Below are 12,320 nucleotides of genomic sequence, written 5' to 3'. Positions count from 1 at the left end.
AGATCTGTTTTAAGCATCCACAATCTTTGACTCTTTTTGTAGAGGCAGATCCTGTAAACCGTTCACTGTTTTATATTTTCCCATTTGGAAGACAACCATTAATATTTTCAATGAATTTGTCTAACACTTAGTAATAATGTTGTGGTTGTTGCCTTTCTGTCCACTTAATATCAGTATTTTTTATCTTAATGTGGACTACAGTGAATTACAATGGAATTCTTATTTTTCATTGACATTTTACATTTGAAAATGGGCACTGAAATAGGCATAAGAAACCTCATTTAATATTGTTTTTTTTTTTTTTTTTTTTTTTTGAGACGGAGTTTCGCTCTTGTTACCCAGGCTGGAGTGCAATGGCGCGATCTTGGCTCACCGCAACCTCCGCCTCCCGGGTTCAGGCAATTCTCCTGCTTCAGCCTCCTGAGTAGCTGGGATTATAGGCACACACCACCATGCCCAGCTAATTTTTTGTATTTTTAGTAGAGACGGGGTTTCGCCATGTTGACCAGGATGGTCTTGATCTCTCGACCTCGTGATCCACCCGCCTCGGCCTCCCAAAGTGCTGGGATTACAAGCTTGAGCCACCGCGCCCGGCCTTAATATTGGTATTAAATGGGTGATCTTGGCTAAGTCATTCAAATTTCTGTCTGGAAATGAGAGTATTGAAGTAAATAATTTTGAAGAATTCTGGTTTTTATGGCACATATTTCAGATGGAAGCCGGTGTCACACAGAATTTTTGTAAATCCTCTGAGATATGTATGTGTTTATAGGTATCAAAACAATTTGTGTTGTGTGTTTGAGACTGGCCATTTTGTTCAGAAAAAGTTATTCAGAGCACTTTTGTTTTTCATAATGAATATTAGATTTTTTAAAGCTATAAATTAAACAACTAAGAATTTAAAACTCAACTCTTTACATATCTAACATAATTTAACAATAATTTAAAAGGGTGGTTTTTTTAGTAGCTTAACACCCTATCAAATTTCATTTGTAAATTTAGTATTCATTTTTAAGGATTTAAATTATCTGTCAAATGTTTGCAAGTTGAGAGGCTACAGAAAAAACAGAGTTCTACTGTACTATCACAGCACGGAACACTTCTGACAGCAGATGTGTGGGGGTGTCCTTAAACATTCAGCAGTCAACCAGTTCTGCAGCAGGTACTTCAGCAGACACCAGCTGGGTATCCTTCAATTAATTCTGACACTACCTGGAGATATTATTAATACAAAGGATACAAATGCAAAATTGCATGAGGCAAGGCATGTGGGAAGGGCACTGGAGCTTCATGGGCATGCCACACTCCAGAAACCTCCATGTGTTAGGTATCATGAAGCTCCTGAACCCAGGCCTTTTGGCTTTTTATAGAAGCTTCATTATGTAGTCATGTTTGATTACATAATTTCTTGACTATTGGTCATTGATATGATTTGATTTTGTGTCCCCACCCAAATCTCACCTTGAATTGTAATAATCCCCACATGTCAACTGCAGGACCAGGTGAAGATAATTGAATCATGGGAGTGGTTTCCCTGTTGCTGTTCTTGAGATAGTGAGAGAGTTCTCACCAGATTTGATGGTTTTATAAGGGGCTTTCCCCCTTCACTGGGTACTCATTTCTCTGTCCTGCTGCCCTGTGAAGAGGTGCCTTTCACCATGATTGTAAGTTTCCTGAGGCCTCCCCGCTATGCAGAACTGTGAGCCAATTAAACCTTTTTTCTTTATAAATTACCCAATCTCAGGTATTTTTCATAGCAGCATAAGAACAGACTAATACAGCAAATTGGTACCGGGTAGTGGGATGCTGCTGTAAAGATACCCTAAAATGTGGATGTGACTTTGGAACAAGGTAACAGGCAGAGGTTGGAACAGTTTGGAGGGCTCAGAGGAAGACAGGAAGATATGGGAAAGTTTGGAACTTCCTAGAGACTTCTTGAATGGCTTTGACCAAACTGCTTGGTAGTAATATGGACAATAAAGGCTAGACTGAGGTGGTCTTAGACGGACATGAGGGATTTGTTAGGGACTGGAATAAAGGTGACTTTTGCTATGCTTTATCAGCAAAGAGACTGGCGGCATTTTGCCCCTGCCCTAGTGATCTGTGGAACTTTGAATTTGAGAGAGATGATATAGAGTATCTGGTGGAAGAAATTTCTAAGCAGCAGACTGTTCAAGAGGTTCCATTGTATAAAAGTTTGGAAAATTTACAGCTTGATGATGCAATAGAAAACAAAACCCCATTTTCTGGGGAAGAATTAAAGAAGGCTGCAGAAATTTGCCTAAGTAACAAGGAGGCAAATCACCAAGACAATGGAGAAAATGTCTCCAGGGCATATTGGAGGTATCCAGGGCATATCTGAGGTCTTCATCACAAGCCCAGAGGCCTCGGAGGAAAAAGTGGTTTCTTGGGTGGGGCCCAGCGCCTTGCTACTTTGTGCAGTCTCTAGACTTAGTACCCTGTGTCCTAGCTGTGGTTAAAAGGGGCCAATGTACATCTTAGGCTGTTGCTTCAGAGGATGCAGGCATCAAGCCTTGGTGACTTACATGTGGTGTTGGGCCTGTGGATGTACAGAAGTCAAGAATTGAGGTTTGGGAACCTTTGCCTAGATTTCAGAGAATGTATGGGAATGGCTGGATGTCCAGGCAGAAGTCTGCTGCAGTGGTGGAGCCCTTATGGAAAACCTGTGCTAGGGCACTGTGTAAGGGAAATGTGGGGTTGGACACTCCTCCCCCTACAGAGTCCCAATTGGGCACTGCCTAATGGAGCTGTGAGAAGAGGGCCACTGTCTTCCAGACCCCAGAATGGTAGCTCTGATAGCTTGCACCATGTGCCTGGAAAAGCCACAGACACTCAATGCCAATTCATGAACCAGCCAGGAGGGGAGCAGTACCCTGCAAAGCCACGGGGTGGAGTTACCCAAGGCCGTGGGAGCTCACCTCTTTGCATCAGTGACCTGGATGTGAGACATAGAGTCAAAGAGATCATTTCAGAGCTTTAAAATTTGACTGTCCTGCTGGATTTTGGACTTGTATGGGACCTGTAGCCTCTTCGTTTTGGCCAATTTCTCCCATTTGGAATGGATGTATTTACCCAATGCCTGTACCCTCATTGTAGCTAGGACGTAACTAACTTGCTTTTGATTTTACAGGGTCATAGGTGGAAGGGACTTGTTGGTCTCAGATGAGACTTTGGACTTAGACTTTTGAGTTAACGCTGGAATGGGTTAAGACTTTGGGAGACTGTTTGAAGGGCGTGATTTTGTTTTGAAATGTGAGCACATAAATTTGGTAGGGGCCAGAGTGGAATGAAGTGGTTTAGGTCTGTGTCCCCACCCAAGTCTCAACTTGAATTGTGATAATCCCCATGTGTCTAGGGTAGGACCAGGTGGAGATAATTGAATCATGGGGCATTTCTCCCATTCAGTTCTCATGATAATCAGTGAGTTCTCATGAGCTCTGATGGTTTTATAAGGGGGTTCCCTCTTCAGTTGGTTTTCATTTCTCTTCCTTGCTGCCCTGTGAAAGAGGTACCTTCTGCCATGATTGTAAGTTTCCTTAGGCCTCCCCAGCCATGGGGAACTGTGAGTCAATTAAACCTCTTTTCTTTATAAATTACCCAGTCTTGGGTATTTCTTCATAGCAGCGTGAGAAAGGACAAATACAGTGATCAACTCATCCTACAGCCCCTCTTCCCTTCTTGGAGGTTGAGGGTTGACTCCCCTGGAAACCAGTCCTGCTCCTCAGGCTATCCAGGAGCCTGCAGGCACCAGTCAACCTAATATTGAACAAAAATTACCAGTTTGGAGATTCCAGGGATTTTAAGAGTATTATGCCAGACAACTGGGATGCAGACCAAATATATATTACGCAATATTGTACAAGTACTCAACTCTTCCAAATATGATAATTAGGGATTTTGTAAACTTCTAAATATGTTTCTCAACTTAAAATTATAAGCCCAAACCAGTTATTCAGTAACATTTTAAATTGGAATCGCAAGTTTAATTTTTTAGATAAATTAATATGCAGGACTTCTTAATCCAAGTATTTGAAAATACCAAATTTTCAATATATACCTATTATGCCCACACTCAACACAAAAGTATTAATTAGTGGATTTTATGTTTTCCCCTCTCAATTACAACCCACCGTCTTTTCCTCTCAAGAACTTTTTTTTTTTTTTTTTTTTTTAACGAAATTTAGCTCATATCTGTATTCTAAACCTACCTGGCTCAACAAGACCTTTTTATTTTTATCTCAAGTGATTTGAGGTTACTCCTTTTTTTTTTTTTTTTTTTTTTTTTTTTTTTTTTTGAGACAGAGTCTCATTGTGTCACCTAGGCTGGAGTAGAGTGGCACAATCTGGGCTCACTAGAACCTTCACTTCCCAGGTTCACGCGATTCTCAGGTTCAAGTGATTGTTCTGCCTCACTCTCTCGAGTAGCTGGGATTACAGGTGTCTGCTACCACGCCCAGCTAGAGGTTACTTTTTTAAAGCCAATTTGGGGTCATGTTCTCAGATAACTGAAATTGAATCTTATGAAAACATGTGGGATCTAGAGATATAGATGTCAGGGTGATTTTTCTCATGAAAGTGGGGTAAGTTGAGGCTAGTTGTATTACCTCTGCTAACAGTGATTCTAGGCCTTGCCTTCCCAGTGAGCTGGTCTCCAAGCCTGTCACCCATGGACTCAAGTTTTCCACCACTGAATCCTCCTGTATGATGGGCCTTCAGCCCCACACCCAGGATGTTTGGCTGACTTATTTCATTTAATCTGTTACTTGATTCTGTTCTGTGTTCTTTTATTCTTTTTGTTTGGCAGGCTACAATTTTTAAGTATTTTAAATGTTTATTTTAAAATAAAACCCACTTAAATTTCACATGTCTTTTATATCTTACTTGGTTTTATGGTCACAGTTCTAAGGTCATTCTCAAGACAGTTTTAACTTCCAATTTTCTGGTATACAAAGAATTTGTCCTAAAAATTGGTTACACAGAGCCCATAAATAGGGATTATATTTGGATCACAACATTGATTTTTGTCACATATACTGTAGTGTGATACATTTGTTCTCCAGCTGTATGATAAGGCTTTTGGTATGGACTGTATACTCATGCTTTCCAGTGGAAATGTAATGCAGATAAGCCATATATATAATTTAACACTTTCTAGTAGCCACTTTTTTTTTTAAACCTGGCAACTTTCATTTAACCTAGTAGCCACATTAAGTAAAAAGCATGTGAAATTAATTTTAATAATGTTTTACTTGACCCAACATAATCTGTTATTTCAACATGTAATCAACATAAAAATTGAGATATTTTACATTCTTTTTTAAGATACTGAATCTTTGAAATGCAGTGTTAGTTTATTCTCACCTTATATTTCAGTGCAGTCTAGCCATATTTCTAGTACTCAGTAGCAACATGTAGCTAGTGTCTTTTGCATTGGGCTGACCAGTTATGTAAGTACTTTTGTAGCTTAGTGCTAGTAACATAGTTGTTGCTTTATGTGTAAATGTGTTTAATATTTTAGATACAGATTGCTCTAATTGAATACAATAGAAAATATTTTAAAATGTATTTCCTTATTTTCTTTCTCTTAAAGGCCCTTCCTTCTTCCATGATTATAGTAGCAGTTTATTGTCCTGTGATAGCTGCTGTTTTCGTTGTTCTGAAGATGGTCAACTATCGACTACACAGAGCACTTGATGCTGGAGAAATTGTAGATAGGACTGCGAATGACTTCACGGATCAGCGAGCCAAAGCTGAACAAGGCAACTGTTCAACCAGGAGAAAAGACAGCAATGGACCGAGGTAAGGAAACCTCTATCACTCAGATTGTAATGATTTAGATCGTGGTATTTTTATAATGATGTGATTATTATGTTGTACTTTTTAAAATTTTTTTATTTTGGTTTTAAGTCAGTGTTAGATCTTAACGATGTAGATACAGTGACAGGTACAGATTGTAATAGAACAGAGCTAAGCTACCTGGCATGTTCGGGGGATTAAATCAATACACTATTTTTGGCCTCATTGCTAGACAGGCTAGAACAATACACTACTCTATGATAGTTCACACTAAAGACCAAAACCAGCAGCCTAAAATAAATTATTGCGCATGGATAAAAAGTCTCAGTATTTATTTTTATTCATATATATAAATAAAATATATGTGTGTGTATATATATTAGGATGACCTTGGCCTTGCCACCTTCCACTTTCTCTTTTTGACAGAAGTATGTGCTTTATTATTCATAGTCAAAAGTTTGTGACCTTACACAAATACTAGGTACCCTTAATATAACTCTAGAAAAAGTTTTTTGGTGATCACTTGATATACCTCAAAACAATTGTAGTAGGTAGATGCTGTAATATCCCTGATTTACAAATGTGGAAACCAAGGTGAGAAAGAGCAAATAATCTAAGCAGTTGTTTCCACTGAGCATAATATGAAATATTTCAGATATCGAGGCATAAATAATATAACAAAAAGTGGACACTTCTGTTAAAACAGGTGATATCCCGGGCATTGAAAGCCTTTGTTTATTCTTTTTCAATCACATTTTTTTCCTTATTCTTAACATGAGTACCCTGTCTGTTAATTAAACACATATTTTACCCTTGTAATTTTTGTTTATTGCCTAAATCACTATCTGAAATTTTCTTAACATTTATTTGCATTTATAAACTTCTTGAAGGCAAAGACCTTGTTTTGCTTATAAACTATTATATTCCCAGGTCCAAAATGAGTGTCTGGCACTGATAGGTACTCAGTAAATATTTGAAGTAGTGAAAACAATTATTCTGTGATATTATGTTTAATGATGCACAGTATCTCATTGTGTGGATGTATTATAATTTATCCCATTTTTAATTATATCAATTACTTTGGAATTTTAATATTAGATAACTGTGATGTTTAAATATTAAATGATTCAAATTTTTTTTTTTTTTTTTTTTTTTTTGAGTTGGAGCCTTGCTCTGTCGACCAGGCTGGAGTGCAGTGGCCCAATACCCCAGGTTTATACAGTTCTCTGCCTTAGCCTCCCAAATAGCTGGGATCACAGGTGTGTGCTACCACGCCTGGCTAATTTTTGATATTTTTACTAGAGATCGGGTTTCACAATCTAGGGCAGGCTGGTCTTGAACTCCTGACCTCATGATCCATCCCCCCTTGGACTCCCAAAATGCTGGGATTACAGGCGTGAGCCACCACTCCTGGCCTGAATGTTTTACCATAGTTTTTCAGAGGTGGAATTACTAGAAATGCTATACACATTTGAAGTTTTCCAATATTTATTGCCAAATTCCCAAGATTTTACCATTTAATGACTATGACCAGAAATTCCGCTGCCTCTTTTTTTTTTGCACTTTTGACAACTCAAGTATTTAGTATTTTGAAAAACTTTGATGTCTCATTGTTTAATATTAACATTTAAACAATTAAATTATTGTTTAATATTTCCATTTTTGAAATACCAGTGAAATGGAGGTATATTTCTTGTTATTGCCATTTATATTTGTTCTGTTAATTGCATATTTTTCTGCTGGCAGATTTTTGTTTTTGCCATTGACTTTGGGAATTTTTTTTTAAACAAAGGGTATTAGCCCTTCTGTATCAAATATTCTTCCTCGGCTTATAGGATTTTATTTGTCAGTCTCTTTATATCCTGTTATTTATTTTTCTGTGGTCCAATTTTGTATGTTTATTATTTCTTCTCTTGATAACATGTTTTCTAAGATTTTCCTTCCCTCTAATTATGTAAATAAACAATACATTAAGGTCTTTGTATCTATATTCAGTATTTTTATCATTTTACTTTTTACTCTTAAATTGTAGTCAGTTTGAAAACATTAAACGTAATTTGTTTAGATTTGTTTGTCACAACACCGTTCATTAAGTAATGAATTTTTTCCCTGTAAATTTAAATGGTTTCTTTTTTACATGATATATTGTATATACTTTATGCTAGTTTCTGAACTTGGTTTTCTGCTTCATCTTTCTGCCTTTTTTTGTTTATACCATGTTGTTTTTATCATAGTAGCTTTATAATATGCTTAATACTCAGCACTGTGAGTGACTCCAGTATTTTTTTTTGTTATTATTTTGTGTTTTTGTGTTTTTTTGAGACAGTCTTGCTCTGTCAACCAGACTGGAGTGCAGTGGTATAATCTCAGCTCACTGCAACCTCCACCTCCTGGGTTCCAGCAATTCTCCTGCCTCAGCCTCCAGAGTAGCTGGGATTACAGGCATGCACCACCATGCCTGGCTAATCTTTGTATTTTTACAAAGGTTAGTAGAGATGGGGTTTCATCATGTTGGCCAGCCTGGTTTTGAGCTCCTGACCTCAGGTAATCCACTGGCCTTAGCCTCCTGAAGTGCTAGATTTACAGGCATGGGCCACCATACCTGACTCTGTTATTAATTTGATTATTCTCATGCATATACGTACTTTTGTGAGATATCTTCATGTGTGCTCATTTTCCAAAAAATTTCATTAGAATTTTATTTTTTTCTTAAATATATATATATATTTTATTGCATTTTATGTTCTGGGGTACATGTAAAGAACATGCAGGATTGTTGCATAGGTACATACATGGCAATGTGGTTTCCTGCCTCCATCCCCATCACCTGTATCTGGCATTTCTCCCCATGTTATCCCTCCCCAACTCCCTACCCCCAACAGTCCCCTCGCTAGTCCCCCGCCACAGACCTCAGTGTGTGATGTTCCTCTCCCTGTGTCCATGTGTTCTCTTTGTTCAACACCCACCTATGAATGAGAACATGTGGTGTTTGATTTTCTGTTCTTGTGTCAATTTGCTGAAAATGATGGTCTCCAGGTTCATCCATGTCCCTACAAAGGACATGAGCTCATCGTTTTTTATGGCTGAATAGTATTCCATGGTGTATATGTGCCACAGTTTTCCTATCCAGTCTGTCATCAATGGGCATTTGGGAAACACTGCCTCAGTGAACATACATGTGCGTGTGTCCCTATAGTAGAACCATTTATAATCCTTTGGCTATATACCCAGTAATGGGATGGCTGGGTCAAATGGAATTTGTATTTCTAGGTTCTTGAGAAATCACCACACTGTCTTCCACAATAGTTGGACTAATTTATACTCCCACCAAGAGTGTAAAAGTGTTCCTGTTTCTCCACATCCTCTCCAGCATCTGTTGTCTCCAGATTTTTTAGTGATCGCCATTCTAACTGGCATGAAATGGTATTTCAGTGGGGCTTTGATTTGCATTTATCTAATGACCAGTGATGATGAACATTTTTTCATGTGTTTGTTTGGCCTCATGTATGTCTTCTTTTGAAAAGTGTCTGTTCATATCCTTCACCCACTTTTGAATGGGTTTGTTTTTTTTCTTGTAAATCTGTTTTAGTTCATTGTAAATTTTGGATATAAGTCCTTTGTCAGATGGGTATATTGCAAAACGTTTTTCCCATTCTGTTTGTTGGTGATTCATTCTAATGATTATTGTTTCTTTTGCTGTTCAGAAGCTCTGGAGTTTAATTAGATCCCATTTGTCTATTTTGGCTTTTGTTGCCAATGCTTTTGGTGTTTTAGTCATGAAGTCCTTGCCTATGTCCTGAATGGTTTTGCCTGGGTTTTCTTCTAAGGTTTTTATGATGTTAGGTCTTATGTTTAAGTCTTCAATCCATCTGGAGTTAATTTTAGTGTAAGGTGTCAGGAAGGGGTCCAGTTTCTGCTTTCTGCACACTGCTAGCCAGTTTTCTTAACACCATTTATTAAACAGGGAATCCTTTCCCCATTGCTTGTTTTTGTCAAATTTGTCAAAGATCAGATGGTTGTAGATGTGTGGCATTGCCTCCGAGGCCTCTGTTCTGTTCCATTGGTCTATATCTCTGTTTTGGTACCAGTACCATGCTGTTTTTATTATTGTAGCCTTGTAGTATAGTTTGAAGTCCTGTAGCGTGATGCCTCCACCTTTGTTCTTTTTGCTTAGGATTGTCTTGGCTATGCGGGTTCTCTTTTGGTTTCATATGTGGTTTTTTTCCAGTTCTGTGAAGAAGGTCATTGGTAGCTTGATGGAGATAGCACTGAATCTACAAATTACTTTGGTCAGTATGGCCATTTTTGTGATATTCATTCTTCCTAACCATGAGCATGGAATGATTCTCCATCTGTTTGTGTCCTCTCTTATTTCGTTGAGCAGTGGTTTGTAGTTCTCCTTGAAGAGGTCCTTTACATCCTTTGTTTGTTGTATTTTTAGGTATTATCTTTGTAGCATTTGTGAATGGCAGTTGATTCTTGATTTGGCTCTCTTTAAGTCTGTTAGTAGTGTATAGGAATGTTTGTGATTTTTGCACATTGATTTTTTTATTCTGAGACTTTACTGAAGTTGCTTATCAGATTAAGGAGATTTTGGGCTGAGACAATATGGTCTTCTAAAAATCATGTCATCTGCAAATAGAGACAATTTGTCTTCCTTCTTTCCTAATTGAATACCCTTTATTTCTTTTTCTTGCCTGATTGCTCTGGCTAGAACTTGCAATACTGTATTGAATAGGAGTGGTGAGAGAGGGCATCCTTGTCTCATGTCAGATTTCAAAGGGGATGCTTCCAGTTTTTGTCTATTCAGTATGATATTGGCTATGGGTTTGTTGTAAATAGCTTTGATTATTTTGAGATATGTTCCATCGATACCTAATTTATTGAGAGGTTTTGGCATAAAGGGCTGTTGAATTTCGTCGAAGGCCTTCTCTGCATCTATTGAGATAATCATGTGGTTTTTGTCTTTGGTTCAGTTTATGTGGTGAATTACCTTTATAGACTTGGTATGTTGAACCAGCCTTGCATCCCTGGGATGAAGCCTGCTTGATCTTGATGGATAAGCTTTTTGATGGCTGTTGCAATTGGTTTGCCAGTATTTTATTGAAGATTTTTGCATCTCTGTTCATCATGGATATTTGCCCGAAGTCTTCTTTTCTTGTTGCGTCTCTGCCGGGATTTGGTATCAGGATGATGTTGGTCTCATCAAATGATTTGGGGAGGATTCCCTCTTTTTGGATTGTTTGGAATCGTTTCAGAAGGAGTAGTACGAGCTGCTCTTTGTATGTCTGGTAGAATTCGGCTGTGAATCCATCTGGACTTGGGCTTTCTTTGGTTGGTAAGCTATTAATTGCTGCCTCAACTTCAACCCTTGTTATTGGTCTCTTCAGGGTTTCGACTTCTTCCTGGTTTAGGCTTGGGAGGGTGTAAGTGCCCAGGAATTTATCCATTTCTTCCAGGTTTACTGGTTTGTGTGCATAGAGTTGTTCATAGTAATCTCTCATGGTAGTTTGTATTTCTGTGGAATCTGTGGTGATATCCCCTTTATAGTTTCTTATTGCATCTATTTGATTCTTCTCTCTTATTAATTGTGGCTAGTGGTCTATTGTGTTGATCTTTTCAAAAAACCAGCTCTTGCATTTATTGATTTTTTTGAAGGTTTTTTTATGTCTCTATCTCCTTCAGTTCTGCTCTGATCTTAGTTATTTCTTGCCTTCTAGCTTTTGAGTTTTTTTGATCTTGCTCCTCTAGGTCTTTCAATTTTGATGATAGGGTGTGTATTTTAGATCTTTCCTTTCTTCTCAAGTGGGCATTAACTACACAAATTTTCCTCTAGACACTGCTTTTAATGTGTCCCAGAGATTCTGGTACGTTGCATCTTCGTCCTCGTTGGTTTCCAAGAGCATCTTTATTTCTTCCTTCATTTCATTGTTTATCCAGTCAACATTCAAGAGCCAGTTGTTCAGTTTCCATGACGTTGTGCAGTTCTCAGTTAGTTTCTGAATTCTGAGTTCTAATTTGATTGTACTGTGGTCTGAGAGACTGTTTGTTATGATTTCCATTGTTCTGCATTTGCTGAGGAGTGATTTACTTTCAATTTTGTGGTCAGTTTTAGAGTAGGTGCGATGTGGTGCTGAGAAGAATGTATATTCTGTGGATTTGGGGTGGAGACTTCTGTAAATGTCTATGAGGTTTGCTTGGTCCAGATCTGAGTTCAAGTCCTGGATATCCTTGTTAATTTTCTGTCTCGTTGATCTGTCTAGTATTGACAGTGGAGTGTTAAAGTCTCCCACTATTACTGTGTGGGAGTCTAAGTCTCTTGGTAGGTCATTAAGAACTTGCTTTATGTATCTGGGTACTCCTGTATTAGGTGCATATATATTCAGGATCATTAGCTCTTCTTGTTGCATTGATACTTTTACCATTATGTAATGCCCTTCTTTGTCTCTTTTGATCTTTGTTGGTTTAAAGTCTATTTTATCAGAGACTAGGTTTGCAACTCC

General features: G+C 38.0%; 1 protein-coding gene across 6 annotated transcripts in view; it reads left to right on the top strand.

Annotated features, from left to right (window-relative positions):
- The window catches only part of PCNX1 (pecanex 1), a 204,777-nt gene that overhangs the window by 27,278 nt on the left and 165,179 nt on the right, over positions 1-12,320 (top strand). For all 6 annotated transcript variants that reach the window (XM_074393052.1, XM_074393051.1, XM_074393050.1 and 3 more), the window contains exon 2: positions 5,612-5,820. In XM_074393052.1, coding sequence (XP_074249153.1) covers positions 5,612-5,820 — 209 coding nt within the window. The remainder of the gene's footprint in view (positions 1-5,611; positions 5,821-12,320) is intronic.

This window comes from Saimiri boliviensis, chromosome 2 (assembly GCF_048565385.1).
Source record: "Saimiri boliviensis isolate mSaiBol1 chromosome 2, mSaiBol1.pri, whole genome shotgun sequence".
NCBI lineage: Eukaryota > Metazoa > Chordata > Mammalia > Primates > Cebidae > Saimiri > Saimiri boliviensis.
This window is presented reverse-complemented; position numbering and strand designations above follow the sequence as displayed.